Source organism: Protopterus annectens, chromosome 4.part1, assembly GCF_019279795.1.
Source record: "Protopterus annectens isolate FY-2018-M chromosome 4.part1, PAN1.0, whole genome shotgun sequence".
NCBI lineage: Eukaryota > Metazoa > Chordata > Ceratodontiformes > Protopteridae > Protopterus > Protopterus annectens.
The window spans coordinates 444,837,275-444,863,081 of NC_056734.1; the positions used below are offsets into that span (position 1 = coordinate 444,837,275).

Below are 25,807 nucleotides of genomic sequence, written 5' to 3' on the forward strand. Positions count from 1 at the left end.
GATGGGTAGTGTACTATTAAGGATGCATATGCATGATGGGTAGTGTACTGTTTAGGATGCATATGCATGATGGGTAGTGTACTGTTAAGGATGCATATGCATAATGGGTAGTGTACTGTTACAGATGCATATGCATGATGGGTAGTGAACTGTTAAGGATTTATATGCATGATGGGTAGTGTAGTGTTAAGGATGCATATATATGATGGGTAGTGTACTGTTAAGGATGCATATGCATGATGGGTAGTGTACTGTTAATTATGTATACGCATGAAGGGTAGTGTACTGTTAAGGATGGATATGCAGGATGGGCAGTGTACTGTTAAGGATGGATATGCATGATGGGCAGTCTACTGTTAAAGGTGGATGTGCATGTTGGACTGTGTACTGTTAAGGATGGATATGCAAGATGGGTAGTGTACTGTTAAGGATGGATAAGCATGATGGGCCGTGTACTGTTAAGGATGGATTTGCATGATGGGTAGTGTACTGTTAAGGATGGATATGCATGATGGGTAGTGTACTGTTAAGGATGCATATGCATAATGGGTAGTATACCGTTAAGGGTGTATATGCATGATGGGTGGTGTACTGTTAAGTAAAACAAGTTAAAAATATAGTTATTTGTTTTGTTTTGCCTCTAAACTTTAATGGACTGCTAATTTGGTAAGAATGTGTTTACCTAAAATATTCTGTGGTCAAACTAGAGTACAAGGAAATGGTATTATAATCCTGCATCACTGTTACATAGTTCTCTGCAGAACAGAGACGCCTTAAGGTGGGTGCATTCAGTAGCAGACTAAAATGCACTGCAACAAAGTACAACATAAGTTTAAATTTAAGACAAGTATTCAGTGCTACCTTCTAGTTCTATAGTCAAGCAAGTGCATTACTCATAGAAGGAAGGAGTAAAACCACAAGGTCAAAGTCTGAATGGAGAATTTAAATAAGCAATACAAAGCAGTGTTTATTCATAAACAAGCAGTATCTGTGTGTGCCATATACTCAAAAACAAAACAAAATCCTAAATACATTCCACACTCTCTAATGCAGAAGTGAGCAATCAAAACACTTAACAGTGCTTTAACCACTAGTGGCAAATAACAAACATTCAGTATGGAAAAAGAGTAAGTGATCAAAGTAAATGTTTAAAACAATAAGAAGTAAATTTTGTTACAACTATCTACCAGATTACCATATTCCTGCTCTGGTAGCCTGACTGATGGGAAGGGACATTAACGCAGATGAAGTATTTGGTGTGGATGTTAGCCTCTACACATGTACCTGAGAGTAGATTAACTCACAGGGCCTGTGAATAGAGTGTTCTATAGCAGAATGCTTAAGCACAATGTTTGGGAAAGAGAAACACCTGTCATATAAGCAGAGAAATGCATCACGTCTTCTAAAAAAGTGATTCCTGCAAATATCTAGCAGAGTAAATTCTGGAAAAAATATAAAGCAGTGCTCAGTCTCTGTAGCAGGAAATATTGTGACTTCAGTCTTCAGTGACTCTAAGCTGGAGTGGGAACATGGCAGTTAGTGTAGCACATTCAACAAAGGGAATTCATAAAAGTCACAGTAACCTTTTCAAATTCAAAGACAGCCTTTATGAGGTGCTTTAGTATGATGACTGCAGCAATGCATAGGACTTTCTTGGCTGTGCTGTATGCGAAAGAGGCATTTCAAAAAACATGCTAATTAGGCATGTGTTCTGTTCCTTGGAACTGCCTACAGAGGGGCTTCTACGCATCTGGTGTGTCATGGTAGTAATCATGGCCAAAAGGCTGTGTTCATCCATCATGGTAAATGGAGGGTTAGAAAATGTCTGCATGAGTGTATTCAAGCAAATGTGACTGTGTGTCTGCCTGAGAGGTAGCGATAGGAGAGTTACAGTGGGGATCAGGAAGGTGTGTGCGTGAGTGTGTGAATGGATACATGTATGACAGCATGACTGAGTTGGTGATTAAGAGGCTGTGTGCATGTGTGTGTGTGTGTGTGTGTGTGTGTGTGTGTGTGTGTGTGTGTGTGTGTGTTCAATATATATGTGTGTAAGTGTGGGTTGAGCTGGTTGTCATACCTCCACACAGCCCTAGGCTACTGAGCATAACTCTACAACATTGGATGGGGGACTACTAGTCACCAAGGATTATGCAGGAATGGGTGAACATTAGCCACCACTGCCTATCATTTTTTTATTTTGTTTTTCTTTTCTTTATTTTAATTAATTTTTCTTTTCTTTCTATAGCTAGGGGGCGGCAGTCCTGCAGTCCAATAGCACAAACCACTCCTGATACAGCCAGACATGTAGTCAACATACTTGTGAAGACTGGTAGAGAAATGTGAAGGCTGCCAGCCTAGCCAGATAGAATTGTGCAGATAATTCTATCATTTGTAAATATGAATGTTGAACTACAGACTTGTTTTCTTAATTGAAAGAAAATATTGTGAAATGTTGAAATACAGGCTTGCTTTCTTAAATGAAAGAATATGCTGTGAAATGTTGAACTTAAAACAATGTAGCAACATTGCCCTCTGCTGTAAAGAAAGCTAAGTCAAACATTTCTTATCTGTCCTTTGAAGTTGAAATTATTTCATGCCTGTCCCTTTGAAGTTAAAATTTGGAGTCGATGAGTCTGGAGTGAAGCATCCTGCCTATTGTTTTAACTTAAGGAATAATTACTAGAGTTTACATATGGAATGTCTTTTATTGATGTAGTTTCCTGCAGGTGCAAGATAACAAGAATGTAGTATCTGTCAGCCTGGGAACCCCAGGAAAGTGTGAAATGATGTAATGGAAATCAGGACTGAAAATAGCAATTTGAACAGAGAGAATCAGAAGGCATTAAGCATTTTTGTCTGGACCATCCAACTCACAGCACTGTCTTGCTCATATGTAAGTTATCTTAGACTTGTGTTTTCTTTTAGAAATAGCTAGGAACTAGAAATATTAGACTTAAGTGTTTTTCTGTGATGTCAGAACTGTACTACTGATTTATTTTAAGTATGTCTGTGTGATTTCTGAACTCTTGACTAGCATTGTGTAGGAGAAATTATTGTCTTGTGTTTTTAATTATTTATTATTAAATATTTTTAAAACCTTTTAACTGTGGCTGTTTTGTGTAGAGATATTTTAAGCTCTAGAGTACATTGCATATTTATAGAGTTTACTGTCCAAGTCACTCTAAATAAGCATTGACTGTTTGGTCACAGCTACCACTTGGATAATAATATTGCACAGTAATAATTGGACACTCTTTTAAGGGCCTTTGAGTAGCTGATATGTATTAGTGGGTGGTGGCAAGTGGAACTACGGTACAGTCTGGGAGAATGGGGCACAGCTGGAGAAACTGTGCCAGTCTTCCCCAGGTGTCTGTGTGGTTGTATAAACTCTTCTCAAAGTGCATGTGTGTGTATGTGTGTGTGTGTGTGTGTGTGTGTGTGTGTGTGTGTGTGTGTGTGTGTGTGTGTGTGTGTGTGTGTGTGTGTGTGTGCGTGTGCGTGTCAGCTACTTGGGCAGGGACATGAAGCACTGGTTGGACAGAGAGGGTGCTAGAGGTTTTAGCTTGCCCACTAAGCTGAGATCTGGACCCTATAGGTGTGCCAGTGGGGAGTCTTATTGGGGACCTGGAGAGCAATGGAGTGACCCGTCCCAGACTGACTGTGATCTCTGTGTGCTCTTATGGGAAATTGCACTTTACTGTGTGTATTTTTTATCATTTCCTCATATATGAGACACCCTCTCTGGTGTTAGTGGTGAGAATTGAGGCTCCTTGATTGCTGGGCCAGGGCACGGGCATCACAATACCTTAGCTGATTAACAAATAGCATTCACATGTGAAAGGAGCACAAGTTCAAATATAATGAGCAGATAACTAAAACAGCAGGCAACCAAAAGGGGACTTCAAGTGAGTACATATATATGTGCATGTGAGTGTGTGTGAGAATATCTACATTTATATAGCCATACACCTATAAGAGATAGATAGATAGATAGATAGATAGATAGATAGATAGATAGATAGATAGACAGACACAATAATTAGCTAAATAAAAATTTTCTTTTAATTGTCAGCTAAGTTGTATATAAGGTAGAGGCTAGAGATCAGCAAACTAGGAAGTTAGCTCACATAGAAGATTACCTGAAGAAATGTGACAGCCCAGTCTGTGATAATCAAACATAAATTTGCTAGAAAAAGGTCCATTTGAGAATTACATTCACTGAGAATGCACAATATCAAACATCACACTGTAACACATCCCACACCATCAGCCAAGTATACTACCTAAGCACAGTAGAAAGTAATGTTTTATTTATAAACATCCCAAGGGTTTTGCTGAGAAAGCTTAACTGAACTGCCTCTGCAATAGAACAGACCATGCTGTTGCGTGGGAAAATTTCCCGATCCTCTCACCCAGTTTCTTCTGTGCTGTTAAATCAGTTGAGTCTGGAGTTGTCCATCCATTATATTAACTTAATCCCAAAATTTCCTTGCATTCTTCTTTCTACAGATCTTGTTAATAAATTCAAAAATATAATTTGTAAAGCAGTTGCCTTAAACCAATGAAATGTTTTTACCCTCCCATTGTGTTGAATAGACCCATAATACTGATTACCCACACAAACCTTCAGTTGTAATGAGCTATCCGAAGACAAAATATTCTTCATAATTGGTCTCTATTTTTTGTGACTACTCTAGTTTTCATGGCATGTCCTCAGCCATCACTGTTTTGTTGTTGTTGTTGTTTGCTATCCATAGTATTACATGGACTCAGACAAATTACCTTTCACCATGACATCCAACCCCGCTTTAGCCTCATCCTCAGCCAGGCTATTAGCACTCAGCTTTTTGAAGTACTGTAGCAAATACCTGCTTACTGGCAACCCACTTCTAACATTACCGATTTCACCTGAGAAACAGATGCACTTACAGTGGATATAAAAAGTGTACACACCCCTGTTAAAATGCCAGGTTTTTGTGATATAAAAAATGAGACCACAATAAATCATTTCAAAACTTTTCCCATATTTAATATGACCTATAACATGTACAATTCATTAAAAAACAAACAAATCTGTCAGGGAAAAAAAATGTAAAAATAAGAAAGTACAATAAGCTGGTTGCATAAGTGTGCACACGCTTAAACTAATACCTTGTTGAAGCACCTTTTCATTTAATTACTTTAATTAATTATTTGATTGAATACAACTGATAGCAAATATGTCTGAAGATTTCTGGCCTTCATAAATATCAGCACACTTGGTAAAACTGAAACCCCCAACCAGAAGTGTCAGTCTTCTAGATCTTGTCCTCACTAACATATTCCCCCAACTGCTTCACCTTGCATGTTCTCGCTAATCAAAACCAATGATTTAACTGATACCTTTACCATGAAAACCTTCTTCCTGGCCCCTGATAACTCTCTTACATTCCAGGATTATTCCAAAACTAAAAAAATGACTAGATAAACTACTAAAATGAAAGTAAAGACAAAACCAGTGGGCTACAAGCTAATAAACTTTAATGAAGGACTTTTCATTTGAAGCTATGTCCAAACTTCATCAGATAATTTTAAAATACATTACATAGTATTTAAAAGTTAGTTAAAACATCAGCTAACACAAAACTACCAATCAAAATAAAACAATACTGATCAGTACACACCCTCCACGCTGGACTAAATTAATACAAACAAAGAAAATCAAACAACATTTATGAATCACTAATATTGCACTGGAATCCTGTACAATTTAAGGATACATAAAGTAGTATAGACCTTAAACTAAAACTCGTAAAAGCAAACACTTGGTATACACTGTGATTTCAAACACATTTAAAGTCCAAAATACTCCTAAAATAGTGCCATTTAGACTAGTGAGTGTACCAATATGGACATCTACCCAAACATGACTAATACATAATTGAAACTTGGTGTCTAACTGATAGCATTGCTACCCACTGTTGTTAATCCTGGACACATATATGAGTCTGGTTACCTCACCAAACACTTCAAGTTTGAGTATGCAAGTAACTGAACATGCATCATTAATACCATTTAATATGATTTGCCAATATAACTCCATTTCTTCAAGTATTAGTGAACCTGGCTCTCCCCTCCTATCTTGGTACACCTGATCTATGATTCTGAACTTAAAGTTGTGCTCACTAACCATTTGGGTATGCCTGGCTAGTGCATTCTCTGTTCTACGTTTCTCAGTTGCATAGAGATGTTCATACACATGGTCATGGAGCCTATGTTCTGTTTTCCCTATGTAGTATGCTGGACATTTTTGGCAAGAAGCCAAGTACACTACAAATTTAGAGTTGCAATTATATTTATTCATGGCCCTATATACTTTGCCATTAATTACAAAGGACCTACCAACATCCACAAATTTACAATACCTGTACAGCTCACATTTAAACATACCTAAAAGTTTTGATGTGTTGATGTGCCTGGACTCCAAAAGAGGTTTCAGGTTACAGCTTCTCCTATATATGATCTTTGGGACTGTTCCTACTTTGTCTATAATGGAGGGGTCATTCCTGAATAATTCCCATTTCTTACAAATAATATATGACAGCACTGAACTATCCATGTAGAAAGTGGTGACTAGGCCCGTGTGGTAATAAGTGTTGGTAATGGTCCCTTGTGTTGTGCCATTAGCTTCCCTGGCCATAGGTATAGAACTTACTTGTAGTTCAGTGGTGTTGGTATCCAAAATTGGTGAGTATACCCCATTGAATCTTTTGGTACTAACTTCCACTATCAGGGAAGTGACTAGTTCGTTTGGGTAACCACGTCTTAGAAAAAAATTCCTCAATGTTTCACATTCAGCCAAAAGTCTTCATCCAGGATGACAATTCTGGCTGCCCTCACCAGTTGCCCCTTGACTACTGACCACTTTTGGTGTTATCGGTGGCAGCTGGTGAAGTATAAAAAGGAATTAGAGTAAGTGTTCTTCCTATGGATTTTCACTACCAACTTGTTCCTTACTCTATTCTTTTTAAGGCAGATGTCCAGGTAAGCTATCTCTTCTGTGTGAAACGTGAATGTGAACTTCAAAATATTGGTGGTCCCATTAAGATATTCAATTAACGGTGCAGCCTGTGCCATATCGCCCTTAAAAATAATGAATATATCATCAAGGTAATGTGTATAAAATGAAATGGTATCATAAACGTCACGCTTCTTGACAATATATTCGGTCTCCCAGTGGGCCATAACTAAATTTGCCAGGCTTGCTCCACAAAGCGAACCCGCCAATTTTTTGCAGATAGTAATCATTATCAAATAAAAAGTAATTATTTGAAAGTATTATACACAACAGTTCTTCAACTAGATAGACTTCTGTTGAGGAGGCTCCCTTAGTTCTTAACATGGAGCTAACCCATTCTATGCCTTTTTTGTGAGGCATGGATGTATATAAGTCCTTCACATCAATTGTCAGGAATCCATGGTCGCTATGAAATTCCAACCTATTCATTTTCTCTAAAAATGACCATGAGTCCTTACACACTTGCTTCTCATTTGTAAGATATTTTTTCAAAAGTGAATCAACAATTTTGGCACACGGATAAGTTACTGAGTTATGGCCATCAACTAAAGGTCTCATAGGGGGATTTGATAAATCTTTATGAAACTTCTGGATATTGAATAACACCAGTATTCTAGGGCTTGGCATACACATAAAACTGTACATATCTACATCTATCTTTGCTTCAATAAAAAGATCATTGATATATCCTTTAATACACCTGTATGCCATATTAACTTCATTTAAGGACACTTAAATATAGGATTCACCCTGAAGAATGTTCAGTATACGATTGACATAATCAACTTGGTCCATAATGGCCAATACCCCTCCCTTGTCTGGTTTGCAAATCCTAGTATTGGATGTTCTTAATAAATTTAAGGCCTGCCATTCTGATTTACTAATATTCTATATGCATTAGATACCCTATTGCCTAATGAGTGCTTCGGTGTATGACATTTATCAAGTGTATGACGTAGGTCTAATTCACAGAGCATTTCAAAATTACTGAGAATTGGATGCACAGGGGGGTTGAATGTGCTGCAAATCCTAAATGGGTTATCACATACCGTGGAGTTATTCCCTAATAGCAATGATAGATTTAACTTTATTGTGAAACATTTGATATCCATAATGGCTTTAGCAATGCTAGTATGTTGTGTAGGAACAAAAGTATACCCTTTAGCCAACAGTTTGATTATGATGGAGTCCACAAAAATTTACGAATAATTGTAAATTTTAAAGTCGCCTGTTTTATTAGTGATTATTTTCAAATTATTGTTAGTGCTGAGTGTTACCGCTTGCATTTGTTGAACTTCAGCTTGAACTTGGTGTTCTTCGTGTGGTTCACCTGCTTCGGGATTGCACCCAGTTGTCTGACATTCTGAAAATTCTGTTGTTGTTGCAATCTCTCACTCCTTCTAACTGGTTCTACTTCCATGTTCCGCTACGCACCCAACTCATCCATATCGTCCATGTCATCTGTAAGGACATGGGCACTATCCGTAAGGTTAATGTCACCTCCATGGGGGACTTGGACTGAAACACGGTAATTCGAGTTCTGTGTTTGGGAGCTTGGTGGTGTGGATACGCTGAACCGTTGTCATAGGCTGTACGATCGTGTTGTATTTTTTGATTTTAGTTGATTTTAACTTCTCCAAGTATTGATCTATACTCGTAAAAATGCAAGTATAATCAAATTTGTAACAGGTGAAATCAATATCCAGTTTTATTTCTTGGTCCAGACCTACTACTTCCTTTGATAAATTCTCAATGAAGACAGTATAATATTTACTCATAAGTTCCAAAAGTCCGAACCCATGCTTATCAAAGAGGTTGAGTAAGTCCCTATGGAAGGCTGAGTCTGCTTCTAGGCCCATAGGGTACTGGTGAGAACACAGACCCTTCGGCACAACACACTGCTGTAAACACTCCTTGAAATAACAAATTTACAGTTGTAATTAAATATTTACTTACTACTTACTAGTTTTATTTATCACAAACTGTATAGCTGAGAGGCAAACGTTGTACGTCAGACTGCTGCCAACTCCTTTGAATTTTACTCCGACTTAGATAGATATTTTGAGCTATCCATTTACATCCAATACAGGCATAATGTCACAGTGGTGCAGCGGTAGCGTTGTTGCCTCACAGCAAAAGGTTCTCCCGTTCGATTCTCGGCTGGAGTGCGGGGAGTGCCTTCTGTGTGGAGTCTGCATGTCCTCCCCGCGGTTGGGTGGGCATTCGAAAGACATGCGTAAATGGGCGTGCCTAGGCTGAACGTCAAGCTGACACCTCAGCATTCATCAAAATCTATTGCCAATCATTAGCGGACCGGAGTTCCGCTGTAGCAAGCCCTAACCGGGAAAAGCCGAAAGACAACAACAACAGGCATAATGCCACATTTAAACTAAATCCACTTGTTAAAAATCCAGCATCAACAAACTCTGTAATACACACACACACACACACACACACACACACACACACACACACGCACGCACACACGCACGCATGCACGCGCACACACACACACACACACACACACACGCACGCATGCACACACACACACACACACACACACACACACACACACACACACACACACACACACACACACACATATCCACTTCCTCATTTTAAAAGGTATTTAAAACTGTCAAGTCCTTTGAACTTTATATTTGGAATGGTAAGGTTGATCATGAACCAGTTCATCTGACAAACATAAGGCCTTCCTCCTTCTTCAGCTAGATTAGGAAGTGCAGAAGTAGCCAACAATTCTATACTGAGCATGCATCTCTTGGTACTTCCTTCTCTGACCAGAAGAATATTCCTGATATTCCTACAGACAAATTCTCCTCCAATTTAACCAGCACATCTTCCCCTCATCCCTGTTCCCTCTCACATCTCCCCCATTGAAATCCCTCTTGTCCAAGTCCTTTATACGCTTTCAAAAAATTGAAAATACCAGTTCCATGGATCCTTACAATATCACTTGATGGCTGCTGAGAAGTGCAAAGTCCCACCTAGCATCCCCCTGCACCAACTCTTCAAACCAAACTACATCCCCAAGGTGTGGTGAACAGTTATTGTGGTACTTTTGCATAAATCTGTTTCCTCTACTGACCCTAGGCATTGCAGGCCTATTAGTCTCATTAGTATTATCTGCAAGGTTATGGAGCATATTGCAGCTCAGCTAATAGACAATGACATACTAGACGCACACTTGTTCGACTTTGTGAAAGACAAATTATGTATTCTCATCCTAGCTTATTTCTTTGAAAAATATCCTCAACAGATTTTATCGGAAGCATATTAGTGTCTCTTTCAGTACAAACTGACATCATGAGTATATGGTCCATGGAAGGGTTGAGCCGAATACCTTTTGCAGCTGAAGGAGAATTACAGGAAATTGCAACTATAATCAACTGCTAAGAGTGATCATGCAGTTGAACTACAACGTTATACAGATATATATAGATCATGTACCAAATTCAAAGTTTGATTAAGACAGACACTGATCATGACAAACTGCATGTGCAGTCCTTTGTACTATTTCTATAAGTCTATTCACGATTGGTGTGTAAACGTTGGGCAAAAGCTAGGCAATTCTTTTATCTTGCTTTGTCTTTTAAAAAAGGACTAATACCCCAGGAGTATAACTGCAGTATTTTATAACATTATGAAAGTCATTATCAGATGTTACACAGTAAGGGGTCAATGCCCCCTGCTCTCATTCCCTCTGATGGTGGAGTACTCTGTGAAACACAGTCTGTTGTTTTGGCTATACGCAGGGACCAAAAGTTGCTACTAGAGTCTCCTATCAGGAAGGAAGGAAGGAAGGAATGAAGAACTTTTAGCCTGTATAGTTAAACTCAAAGCAAATAAATCTCCACGTATGGACAGCCTTCCCTCTAAGGTCTATAAGCATCTTTGTGCCTTACATTAAGGACATTTTTGGTGGGCTTGTCAGTTAGCTTCTTAACCTAGGGCTTGAACCAAAATCCTAGTAGCAATTTTATCATCATACCTATTCTAAATTTGATAAAAAAATCCTTTGGTGGTAGATACTTATAGGGCAATTTCCTTATCATGAGTGGAGTGCAAAGTTTTCATGGTTGTTTAGACAGTGGTACTTGCTCAACATATGCCTTCCCTATTGCATCCAGATCAGTCTGGTCTTATTAGAAGGACATTGGCTTGATACAATATTCTGAAGGTCACTCATTGGATTAAGGATGGGCAAGCAGTACATTTTTCATGGGACACTTTGTTGGTTGACACATAAAAAAGTATTCATCTTGGTTAAATGACTACATCTGTTCCACATACTCCAACACTTTAGCCTTCTGGATTTTCTGATCTGTATCTTTCAAAGCTCGGCTATGTTGGTTTAGGCTAGACCTTGGGTACTGTCAGAAGGAGTTAAGCAGGGGATGCCATCTTGCACCCTTCCTGTTTACATCATAGTGGACCCACTTGTGGTATTACTGAAAACTATATTAGGTACAGTAGACTGGCACTTTGGAAGTGAAATTGTGAAGGGAGGTTGTGACCTTTTCACTAATTATCTTCTCATGTTTTCTTAGTATCCAGTGGGTATGATTCCTATATGAGGGTGGAGTTTTCAGAACTATCAGTCCCTTACTGGTTATAATGTTAATCAGTCTTAATCAGAGTTTTTAACTGGAAACTTTACTCTTACACCTTCATTTACTAGTATATATAATTTTGGTCTAAAATCCATCCTATATTAAATATTTAGGTTTGCAGGTGGCTTCAGCACTCACTGCAACCAGGGATATAAAGAAACAAGTAATACAACAAAGGCTATTTATTGGATGAGTTGTGGGAATGGAACTTGAGTTAAGTTTTTTTCTTTTAATTATGGTCCTGTTCCCAAACTTCAGTATCTTCTTCTTATTCTTCTAGGCCTTTCTATGGTCCTACATTTTTGACTGATTTGGAAATAGGCCAGGTAACTATTACCTTTCCTGTGGGATCCTAGCTGAACTAGTGATTGTGGCTCAACTTAGAATGCTAGCAAGGACAGAGGAGGTCTTAAGGTCCAGCTACAAAAGAAAAGTGGTAACAACTAGGATTTCTGAAAATTAACATATGATCTATTAGGGAGTTCAGGATACCCTTAAAATGAAGCCTGAAGGAAATATTGTTTCCTGCTTCGTCCGCTGGATTACATACCGAGATCACTTGCCTCTCATGACTTCTTTCCCGATATATATTATTGCTCATCAGTATCAAAGCAGGGTATACAGAACCTTTGAAAACTTATGTTCCACCTTCTCTGCAGAAAATGCTCACCGGTTTGAGCACCTTCAGTTGACATCGTCCACTGGGCATGCAGAAACAGCATCACAATAGGAGTCCTCAGAATCTGTCATGTTTACAAGGGGAAATTTAATCTGGCAAGTGGCAAGTTAAAATGTATGCCACCGGAATTAATGTTATCTATTATTTCACTGCTACATAGTAGAGGGGTTAATGGACAAATCTGACTCAGTAAGAAGTTTAGATAAAATGAAAGGCACTCATTTATTTTAGTGCTGACACTGCTACATTGCTGCATGGTATAGGAATTAGAGATGTACAGATTTAACTAAGGCACAAAATCAAAACTTTTGTAACACCGCCATTTTATGTAGCATCATCCCCAGTATGGTGTACCTTTACACAGAAATGTTTGCATTGCCTTTTTCTAACCTCCAAAACATTATCTTTAGCGGTTTAATAAGTATCTACTATATGGTGGAGATGTCGGACAAGAGAAAGAATCAGGACATGGAAACCTATTTTGTGCAAAATGCCTTGCCCTGCTTGCATTTTGAGAAAGTTTGGATCGAATACTGAGTCAAAAGTTAGGAGTCTCCAGTATTCTTATCTCAGACCTCATCATGCATGGGAATGTTCCAAAGGGAATCTGACGCTCTCTTCTTTTTCCTGTGGTGGGAACAAAAATATAAAAATAAAAGATGGAAACAACTCCTTTACTCAGATTTAATCAACGTTATATTTATTATTGAGGAACATGTCATCTTATGTAGGGGGATCTAAAAGTATAACTGCCTTAAGGTGGCAACTTTTTGCAAATTTCTGAGATAGCCTCAAGATTCCAAATGGGAGTTCCGACTCTGTCAACAAGGTGTCAATAGCTTAAACAGAACAGCTGTTGGTCGTTTATGAGGTGATGTATAGGGCCACACCCTTCCTCTCTTATCTTCCTGTAGCAGCTTACTGTGCTGCTTGCACCATTCTTACGCAAGTACCTGTGCATACTCTGTATCTCCCTTAGTATTTACCATCAATAGTTGCTGAACTTGATTGACTATTCTAATTATGAGAGTGAACATCCACTGTTAGAACTGTATATAGCTGCATTTTACAATACCTATAACAGTTCCATTTGTATATTTGTTCTTATTACATATATCACCTGCTACTGTATTGGCATTTAAATGATAATTAATCCTATCCATTTAAAGGATGTGCTGTATCTGAATATCATCCTTAAGGGTTACTGCTTCTGTCTATTGATATTGTTTCTTTTGATATATGTATACTCTGTCCCAGTAAATATCTCCAGATTAGTATAAACACAAGATTTAATTATCCTGTTAAACTAATTTCTTCTTATCTGGTAGGTACTAAAGACCACATGTTTTGGATTCAATGATGATGGCTATATTTAATGTGAGCTGTTGCAATTGCTGTTTAACTGCATATTGTTCTACTGTATCTATGACCAAAAAAGCCTGGCTGTATAATTGAGATAACTGTTAGTCTACTCTTTGCAACTGTATATTATAAAAATATTAAAATAATGTAGACATTACAAAAATAGATTTCAGCACCATTTGTTCCAGTAGTAAAAAATATTAATTTTATCACTTTCAGCTCCGTTAAGTTTCAATGTAGACAAACATCCACTTTCAACAGTCAAAACATTATCACTCAAGAGCCATATCATGTAATTCACTTACAAAAGTACAAGCCTTCATGTGCTGTTCCAAATCAGGCTGATATAACATTTTTACACAATTATGTTATAGTGACAAAATCTTCCAGTTTGATCATTTATTGTCCATCTTTAACTAAATGTGACATGTTTGCATAGCTGTCACTAAATGTGCTCCTTTATCACATTTCATAGCAAATATCAAAATGCAGTTATGCTACAAACTTTCCAAAGCAAATAACATATCCCAGTCACAAGGCTATTAAAACAATGAATCAAACAGTATGATGCTGAGAACTGATCATCAACTCAGATTAATTGAAATAACTATTAGCTGAAAAACATGACAGTTTAGAACTTTTGTTGAAACACTGTATTTGTTACAAGGTCAGAATCATTTAATTAACAATTATGTATAACTACATAATGAAGTCACATCTAAACCAAAAAATAAACACATTCACAAACTTGTACACCAACCTTAATTATCAATATCAAAGCAGGGTAGTTATATGCCAAATTCTACAACAGTGTGAAGTCCAGGCATGTGTGACTTTATAAGTCATCATGCTTGAAGTGATAAGTCACAAAAAGTCAGAACATGATCACTGATAGCTTAACAGCTTTGAGTTCTTTTTAAAGTGTGTGTGTGTGTGTGTGTGTGTGTGTGTGTGTGTGTGTGTGTGTGTGTGTATATATATATACACACACACACACACACACACACACACACACACACACACACACACACACACACACACACACACACACACACACATCATCATCAAAATTAGACTGTATAACGTCAGCCATTTTCCACTGCCATAAGAGCTCAAGCAGTCACCTAAAAAAAACTGAAAAGTGACAATAATAAAATACATAAACAATTAATTACAAATCATCTCATCTATGAAACATAATAGTCATAGTTGTTAAAACCTCTTATCCCGAACTGTATATATCAGTTTACAAAAGTTGTATGATTCATTTCCTGTTTTATGATACTTTTTATTTTTGACATCATGATGATTATTTCTGACACAGATAAAACCACAAATAATAAATAATAAATATGTAAAGCACAAGCAAGTTAATGAAGCTATCAAGTAATATTTTTAACATGTACCAATATTACAAAAAAAGAAAGAATACAGTTTTCCTACTAAATCGAAACTTCTAACTTCCAACGCTTTGAAGCAAGGGATTATTCTGTTTACTGTAGGATACTTCATTTATCAATACCCTTAAATGGCAAATGGTTTTCAAACCACTAGACAATATATATAATAGGTTCATTGAAGATTACCAGGCTATCGGCTTAAGAGCTCTTAAAATGCCTAGCCAATAAAATCCAATTTAGCCCAATATATGGCCCCTTGGGGCAAGAGAATGGCATGATTTTGTGCCTCTGCCTTTTGTATCTTATATATTGCCCCTGCCCATAAGGTACACAGGCGCTACACCAGATGTGAATTTGTGATTTCCCATCCATTGATCAAAACGGTGTATGAAGACGTCCAGGGAAGGGCTGATGCATTAGTGCAACTCCCATTCAACATGGCATTCTGGAGTTCCAATATGCAGTTTTTTAAAGGTCCAGTTGTCTCCCCAGTATATTGCACACTGCAGGTTCTTTTTGCTCAATGCATTGACATCCTTATTAACACATAATCACATTTAATAAACTGTTGATGTAATAACTATTCTGTTGCTGGAGCAGAGATTGAGATCTTAAATTATCTGGTTGTTGACTTTAAAACATGAAAAGCACAGTCAAGTGATTATAATAAATTATGACAGTAGGGACACAAGTCTTAGATAATGCATTTCCATTATACATCTGCAAGAGAATTAATTCCCACTGAACTAATAATTTGGACTTGCTTGTCATCATTGTTTTATGATATAAATAGGAGCAACTGTAATTTACTGAAAATCTAAATGATACATAGCAGTGGCTAACAAACTGTCTTTATCTTTGTGTCAAAGATATGACTACTACCAGAAATCAGAAGTGCATTCCCTGTCACCGTACCTTTCCTAGAAGCTGAATGATATGATATGCTGATGTGCCACTCATGAGAGTTTCAACCATTCTGTTTGCTTTAAATTAATCTAGAAGAGGATATAATCACTTTTCAGTTTCTTGGATTAAAATGCACATTTATTTTTTTTCAGTATGATGAAATCATTTATATTCATGAGATGACTTTTGTATGATGTCACACCTGAAGAGGCCACTTATGCAATCTGCAGCTGAGCAGCTCTCACATAAGCACAGTCTCTGTTAACTCAAGGTACTTTGTTAAAACCTTTTTGATTAACACTACAGTTTAGGTAACAAATGACAGCATCAGCAAATACTACTGGAAAGGTCTACACAAAGTACACACTAATTGTTTAAAATGCACATGCTTCTATAGTAATGGAGTACAAAGTATTCCATGCCATCAGAACTAGGAAAGAAACCATTCTGTGAGAATAATGTGCCTTCCAAAGCCACCTTTTAAAATATATCAAGTGTATCAACATCTTGAAAGAAAATGCCAGAGAAAAGAAGAAGAAGGCTTGTACTTGTTAAAGAACAAGTCAGGAGACAAAATAAGTAATAGGGATAAAGAGCACACCATTAATCCATTACTCTTACAACTCTCACATGAAGATTGAATTATGATAGCACCCATTAGATAGCTAGTTCAATGATGCTCAGAGATAAAAAAACAAGCAAATGTCTTAATGAATTTATTTTTATAAATTTCAGCCTAGAGTAAATTAAGTTTCTATGGAGAAAAAGCATAAATACCATAGAAATCCTGCCTTTAGATAATTTTAAGCCTTAAATATCCCTCACCACCAGACACACCAGAATTTTCATAACAAATATGACAACTGATGATTGAGTTGTTAAGGAGCTTCGTGAGTATGATTTCTTCCATAGGCCAATTTATTCCTCAGCCCAATTAATAATGTGGTTTTGCAGAGGTTTAAAAGGCACTGAAGTATGAAAATTATTGTTAGAGGTGATCACGTTAACAGCAAACTCTTTTACCCTTTACAATATGGTGAGTTGGAACAAACATAAAAAAAATAATTTAGTTTCTGAAGTATATATCTATATATCTATCCATCAATATATCTATATCTATATATATATATATATATATATATATATATATATATATATATATATATATGTATGTATATATACTCATATTTACATATGGATAATGATGTTTATAAAGGAGAGCACTTACTGTAAGAAATGTATAAGTTATACTGTAGTTATAAGCCAAATTCTACACCAGTCTGAAGTCCAGTGATGTATGACTTCATGAGTCCTCATGCTTGAAGTGGTAAGGTACAAAAACTCAGAACATGATCACTGATAGCTTATCATCTTTGATTTTTTCATATATTCTCTCTTTCTCTCTCTCTCTTTATATATATATATATATATATATATATATATATATACATACATATATATAATATATATATATATATATCTATATATATATATATATATATATATATATATATATATATATATATATTCATATATGGATGTATATACACACACGCATGCACGCATGCACACACACATCATCAAAACTGGACTAGTCTGAAATGGGAGAAAAATACAGTTATTCACAAAATCAGTGATGTTAACATACAAAGTCATTTTCTCAGTCACCAAACTTTAGCACATTCAGTGATTATGAAGAATGGTGCTTATGGAAAAATACATATCATGGGTATATACACTTACAATGCAATGTTTGGAAAACAGGAAATGCCAAAACAACATTGCCAAGCATTGTGAACAAAAATATAAAAAAAAAAAAGTCTGCTTTTTCAGTTTCTACTAATGTATTACATCTTTCAGGATGCAAAGACATGGCACAACAGTAATATGTGATTTTGTTATAAAGTTAAGCACTTCAGTTTCTCAGGACTTCTACATCCTTGGCTTTCAGATTTGCAGCAAGAGTGATGCTGCAGCTGACTCTCCCCCAACACACACACACACACACACACACACACACACACACACACACACACACACACACACACATACACAGGTCACAGAAGCCCTTGCTAGAGTGCATAAAATTATGTTTGGTTCCATTTTCCAGACACAATTTGAACAAATGATATTTTCAAAAATGACTATTCCTAAACAACTCCATAAGAGGACATTTCTAATGAAAAAAAGAAGAAAATATATGCCCATAAATATATACCCTGAGCAAGGAATAATAGCAATGCCTTCCTGACATATTGTGGTTATAATGCTGAAGTAACAACTTAAAAAGGAAAACATTTAAAACATCTTTTCCATTAGTAGTACTAAACCGATTCAACATGACATAGGAACAATTGGTTATTTTTAATGGTTTATGTATGAGCAAGGGCCACACACTTTTCTGCTCACCATTTATTGAAAAGTAAATACCAAAATAGTTTGCTGAAAAACACAGAAAATGACAAAAAATTTTTTTTTTGCAGGGGGCAAGCCCCACTGTAGCCCCAATGTAGGGGTTCTGTGCTCCACATCCCCCTATATTATATATACCGACTTCAGTGTCACACAACTGTATAGAAAAGGTACAAATCCTTTCAAAAATGTTCTACTGGCTTCTAAAACACATTGCAGTGATTGCACCTCAACATTAAATTTTGGAACTAAAGCTGCTCAAACCCCACTGGAGTGATCACCTGAAACTATGTCAGTTTTAAGCAACTTTTATTTAGTCAAACTATTGCTATGTGTTATTACAGAACTGTGGGGTAAGGAAGCTTTGCTTTACCATCAGAACAGCACAATCTGTGAGTTAGCATATTCAACAATGCGGGGGCTTGCCAACCAGTAAAATTGTTTTTTCACTGTCTCTGTTAAAGCTGTTGATGTGTGTTGCCAGCTTAACAGATTCAGTAGTGCATATTGCAGTAAGTCATGGTGTGATAAACTCTCACAGATTCAACAATCATTATACCATTATAGCTAATAAGTTAATGACAGCATGCAATCAAGCCATGCATTTTGACTTCAAATCCCTATCCTCCCTTTATCTTAGCTTATATTACAATCTGCAGCACTAAACATTTTAAAATGAAATGTGAAGAATAACTTGAGTTGACAAACTCGAGTCTAGGGCATCTGAGCAATTTAATGCTTAAGCACTTATTGCAGTATAACAGGCAACTTAAAAAAAAGCACTGAGAACAGAAACCTTGCGATCACTCTGTTTTGTTAGATACGTATAATATGTAACCTTGCATTAAATTCAGTCATGTATAGTATAATCTGATTTAACAGCTAGCTAGAAAAAGGAAATTAACAGCAGAGAGGATTTGAGAAACAGATGCTTTAATGTTTATTTAACTCTAATGCTGAGCTCTCCACTACTGTTTTGTTCTGTTCTGTTCTGTCTAATAAACCTCCCTAGGAAAACAAGTTCTCTCTTCTAGCACTTCCTCTTCTGACAATGAAAGAAAGCAAAAATATGGAAGTCAAACAGTGACTGGAGGTCATTTTTAATGAGAAATCCTCACATCAGAAGTTAATGTTTGGCTTCTTTTAGTACTAAGCTGTATGTCAGTGTGTGTGGGGGTGTAAAACTGCTGTGCAATAACCTATCAAATGTCAGCAATATAGGTGGTAGCTTTAGTAATGATGACATCCTCTAAAAAAGCAGCCCAGATAGTAGACTATCTCGCAACCTAAACGTGTGATGGGGGGAAGGGGGGGGCTGATCTTGTTTTTCTCTGTCAAATTACATGATTTCTTTGTGGATGTATCAGTCAAGGTCTAACACAATTTTCTTGAAGACTAGCAAACCATATATACCTCACAACAATATAAGGTGATGAAAGAATCTGCACATAACTACTGAGATGATGAAAGGTGCTGTTTGTTTCAAATCTATTAAATATTGAAGAAAAAAGATATCACAATAAGATTTACCATATAGAAGTTGTTTGACTCTACATCAGTAAGCAATAAAAAAGAATACTGCAGAAAAAAATACAGAATTAACAACAAAATAAAGCATGACTAAAAGTCTGGAAAATACCACACAGATTACATAAATATGAGGCAGAGGGCTATTTTATGGAATACAAATTAGATTACAAGACATTATTGCCTACCTGAGCAGCAGTAGCTCACAGCTAGTGAACTTAGTTAATTTAAAATTGTACCACAGTGCATTTTATAACTCAAAAATAAAGCAGATGAATAAGTTTACATGATTAATATGATAAAATAGCTATTTATTTGGTACAAATTGCACATCGCAGAACATCTTAAGTCAGACAATAACTGAATTTAATTGTTCTTGTTTTCTTCTGATTAGGCACCACAGTGGATCAATTTTCAGACACTTCCTTTTCTGCAATGAGACAATTCAATTAATAAGGCTAAGAGATCCACTAACTCTTCAATGTGGGAGAGAAATCATATATGATTCCTCTGTCAAATGAGGTGGGTTTTTTTGGTGTTGTTCAAAGAAGCTTTCCTGGAGAGATATTGTATATCAGTTATACATGAGAGTTCCAACAAGGGAAAAATATCACGTTATGATTTGTAATCTGGATGAGTAGTCCTGTTCAAATCTGAAACATTGGCCTTAAAGTGAAATAGAGAGGAATGGTGCCCAGATTGAATATAAAATAAAGTATTTATTAATAAAATGCAAGAATTTGCAGATAAGAGACCTGAAGGGCTTTGACACAGTCAGTGTAATGTGAATAGAACAATTCCCTTTTAACCGGAAATGAGAGAGCCTCTGTTTAATTTTGTACTTTTAGCAACTTGGTCTGCTGTGAATGATCTGTACATATTTACAGCTCCTGCAAGGATTATTATATTTTAATGCATATGTCATTTTGATGTCTAATGTAAAAATTTGTGTGTTTTTTTCCCTAGTTTATGTTCATTTTCACTCTGATAACCTGGTTAATCTAGTTCTGGCTCAGGGTAGAGGGAGATGCCATTCCAGAACTCAAGAGATTCAAGGTTTGTGAATTAATCGTGAAAGAGGCAACAACTCAACACAGGATGAACAAAAATGGTGCAACATGATGGGTACAAAAGGGTTATCTGAATTTTGGTACATTCCAATAGACTCTCACTGTAAAAGGCTACATGCTTATCATAATTCAAGATGCCTTTTATGTTTCTGTTAATTTCAAAATTACAAAAAAACACAAAAAAGTCATGGAATTCTTCAGGCAATATCAGTACATTTTTTTTCAGATTCTTTTCTTAAATGCAAAAGGATGCACAACACTAAATGAATAGTGTTTAAGGCAAGTGTTAAAAAGGCATGGTCAATTTTAATTGACAATGGCAGAAAAAAGTCAAATTAATTACTTTAAAGAAAGTGGGCTAGTGCTTAATTAAACAAGAAAAGATTTAAAACAAAGTGGGTTGATCTTTAATTAAACAATAAACAACTTTAAATAAAGTGGGCCAAACATAATAAATCCCAAGCTTGTATAACCAATGAGGAAATCCGCAATTATGGAGATAGTGACTTTCTGGTCTGCCAATGATCAGTGAATGTTTTGGCTGCTTAAAGAAAAACTTGGTGGATTACAAAGATAAAATGTGTGGATAATAACATGCATGTCAAACGTGAGAGGAAGTTATTGGAAATGCATAGCCCTCTATCCAGTCAGGTGGAAACAGAATAATCCCCAGAGTTTCTAGACCCTATTTTCTTTTGATGACAGCTGGTGCATTACACAGAAAGAAGCTGCTTCACATACTAAAGCTGGGGAATAATTCATTAGATCCGTAAGACAAATTATGATACTGAGAATAAATAAAAGGAGGTGCTCAAGCCTCAAGGTGATAGTGAAGAAACTGAAACTGGATGGTGGTCAATAGCAACTTTACTCTTTAGTTTTCCTCATTTTTAGCACACATCACATAGCTTCTCAGCAGCAAAATCATCAAAAAGTTACACTTTAGAGAACTGTGACATAAGGCTGCATCTTTCCCAAACATCATAAGTTATAGTACAGGAAACTCGTAACAATGTGTATCTCACTCAGGAATAAATATTCCATTATTTTTTATATGCAATAGCTTTTTTTTTTTTTTTTTTTTTTTTTTGGAGAGGGGACTATTTTTGGTTTCCTCATAGCTAACCATCACCAAACCTTCCCAATCACCTGCCTTATACTTGCTGTAATCAAGTTTGGTAATTTTTTTCATTTGAACCACAGTTTATTTTTCATAGCGTTAGGATATGCAATAGCAGGTCTTACACTTCTGATAATCTACTTAGAATGTCCCTACAATCTCATAGGGAATCCATCAAAGGATTCTAACATAACAGCAGTGCAAATATCGTTTTGCTTTAAATGGGCCATTTTGATACAAGTATTAATTTTAACAGGCCTTTTATGGTGAAGTGTTCTAACTTTTCATATACTGCTAGTTTCTTATTATGAAGAATTGGAAACAGTTACAGTCACAGGGATACTACAAGTGCAGGAACAGTGATTTGATGTGCCCATGACCTGAATATGACATTTCCATTAGGCACTAATAATATTAGAGTGTTGCATTACAGCTGCTGAGTGAAACTAAGAGTCGTTGAAACAGCCTGTTATATAACTTAATAAATGATGCATTGTTTTCTCTGCTCTTAATTCTGTCTCATAGCACTGTGCTGCATAAATGCCTACTACATAAAATAAATGTGCACAAAGTTCTAGAGGTTTTTCAGTGTGCTTTCATTTATATTCACAAATGATACAAGCAAATTACTAAAATCGACCTTGGTAAACTTGTACTATTTTACAAAAATAATGTTAAATATAATTTCAGTAACTTATTATTTTAGGTCTTAATTTTATAAAGAGACCAATCAGACAATTTCTTATAATTCTATAATAAAGAGGGTACTTACCTCTTTAACTAACAGATTATGAGCATGTAGTGCAGCATTTTCAGGTACAGTCGAATACAATGTTCGTGACTCCCACTTGATTGTCGATATCTTGAAACAAGCAAAGCAAAATGGTTACTTTGAGTCCACTCAAATATTTCATTAGATCATCAATTTCATGCTAATTTTTAATTTCATAGATTTCATATGCTACTTGTATGACTGCATTTAACAGAGTGCCTAAGAAAACAACAACGCTTTATTTTTTCCTGTTCAATTTTTAAACAGCCCATTAAGTAATGTCAGCTATACCAGTATACACTTTAATAGGCCATTACACTGGGTTTCTATCACTGTATGCTTTCGCAAACAAAATAACTGAAACTCCTCCAAAAGTGTGTGTATATGTATGTGTGTGTGTGTGTGTGTGTGTGTGTGTGTGTGTGTGTGTGTGTGTGTGTGTGTGTCTGTGTGTGTGTGTGTGTGTGTGTGTGTGTGTGTGTGTGTGTGTGTGTGTGTGTGTATTCAACAATAGGACACAGGTAAACTACTGAATATGAAAAAAATTCTTAAATAGAATATAGGATAAAATGATTGCCTTTTTATCTGCATCATTAAACATGTAAACTAAACTGGTCTGCACCACCAAAACTATGTCTTTAACAAGTACATGTTATCAACATGAAATTATATTATAATCTAATTAATCAAACTAATCAACCAAAGACATGCATTATAAAGACATGTATCTGGAGCATTTCTGCCCAGGCCTCTGCTGAAAATTGGCTTCATTCCAAGTCAGACTTTCCCGGTAAACAAATGTTAAATAAATAAAAAATAAATAAATAAAACCAGTAAGTCAAGCATGGTGAAATTATCAAAAAAAAAAAAACATACATGGACAAGATACATGTATACACCTAATCTCTTTGGGCATGAGCTAAGGAGGCAAGCAGTCTTTTCTTTCAGATGTTCCTCTGTATACTACATTCCTGTGTAACACTGTTTATAGTAGCATGATGGTCATAGAAAGTTTAAATGTAAGAAGTGGATTTGAAGAAGTCTAAAAGGACATGCTGCTTATCCCAATAAAACCTATAAAAGGAATGATCTGGAGTCAGTCTCTTTTTTGAAAAAAAAAAGAGGATTTAGACTTGGATTTATTTTGTTTTTAAAAATAAAATGATTTAATTCAAGAGATTGCTCTAAATACTTGGACTCTCAACAATCCTGTATTAGAATCATGTCTTATAACAGTGCAATATGCAGCTAAAACTCTACTTTGGACTGATGATTCCAGCTCTAAAAGTACTAAGAAAGTGGAAATAAATAATGTCAATGGGCAGAATTTGTTTCTAAAATTAGTAAATATAATTAAACAACACAAGTTTACAAAAAAGGTGATGAAAGTCTTTGAGCAGAATGTGACTGGGCAGCATATAGCCAACTAACAACAGAAAAAAAAATAGGCTACTCTTCCAAAGTTACAGAACTACAATATAAATTAAAATCAGAGCTTTATCCAGCCTTGACGAAGCAAAGAGAGGCAGAACAAGTGCTTTGGTTCCGAATTTAAAAACTAATATTGCTGCTGTAATACTGGAACAATAGAGTTTTCAAAGAAATTTGATCTGTTGGAAGAAGGGGGTTAAGGTAGTGCAAAAGGATGCAGATCTTGCTTCAGCCAAAACAGAAAATGCAAAAACTGCAGCCAGATGACACTGTTACTAAGTACAGTGAATAAATAATGAAAGTAAAAGAAATGGATTCTGAAAAGAGATAAAATAAGATTGTCACAAAATTGAGTTTGCATATGTAGAAAGAGTTGTTTATGGTTTATAACTGCCAAACTAAAGTACACAAACTATTGCTGCTTTCACCAACAGAATCCCAGAACAAATTGGAGCAGTGAAGCAAAATGGTAAGCTTGACATTTGCAAGCAAACTGACAGAACAAGTGTAAGCAAACAAGTCGTATTAAAATGAAGAATTCATAAAGCCATGAACAAAGTGTGAATTCTCTGATAAAAAGAGAAAGGTTTATAGAGCTAGGCTAAGGAGGCTCAAAAAGCCATACTATGAAAAGGTAACAGGAAAAGGAGCATGTCTAAATAGAATTGTTAGAAAAGATAAAGAAGAAGCAAAAGGAACTGCTTGCTTGAACGTGAAAGACAAAAGCGAAACCAAGTGCAAAATCAGGATGAGGTTCTGAGTTTACATGTTCTCTGAGTAAAAATAAGAAAATACTACAAGCCGTACAAATTATTGACCTGAAAGAGTCCAAAAGACAGAGAATAAAATTAAGAACTGCATATAAACTTTTATGTTAATGAAACGGTCAAAATCACTTTCTTAAAACAAATGCAAGATATTTGACCCAGCTTATGTAAAAAAAATAAAACAAAAAAAAAGAACTTTGAAGGGCAATCTTAGAACAAATAAGTTACATTTTTTGTGAAATAATTAAAAAGAAGTTGGCACTGCTCAACAGAAAGAAACATTAGGAGTGCAAAAAATTTAATGCATCTAGCATATACCAGCTCTAGAAAGAAAATGTAAACTGAATAGTAACCTTGCTAATGTGCTACAAATACAGAAATGTTGCAAGATGGATGAACAGTAAGGTGTCATTCTTCAGCTAACCAGTAATTGTAAACCTCTGAAGACTGAATATAAAACTCAAAGAAAGGTTTTATAATAAACCCGTGGAGACAGTAAAAGCTAATTCATATGCAGCAATCAGTAAACAAAAGCAACAGCTATATGAAATAGTGTTATCGAATGTACAAATGAGTCTGGAATTGCTGTGAAATAAAAAGTGGCAGCATGTAAAGTTGAAGACATGGGCTTTGGAACTTGACAATTAAACAAAACTATGAGGTTAAAAGAACA

At 35.9% G+C, this 25,807-nt stretch overlaps 1 protein-coding gene across 7 annotated transcripts in view; it reads right to left on the reverse strand.

Moving 5' to 3' along the window:
• The window catches only part of DOCK10 (dedicator of cytokinesis 10), a 2,344,342-nt gene that overhangs the window by 1,610,761 nt on the left and 707,774 nt on the right, over positions 1-25,807 (reverse strand). For all 7 annotated transcript variants that reach the window (XM_044070265.1, XM_044070268.1, XM_044070269.1 and 4 more), the window contains exon 3: positions 22,937-23,026. In XM_044070265.1, coding sequence (XP_043926200.1) covers positions 22,937-23,026 — 90 coding nt within the window. The remainder of the gene's footprint in view (positions 1-22,936; positions 23,027-25,807) is intronic.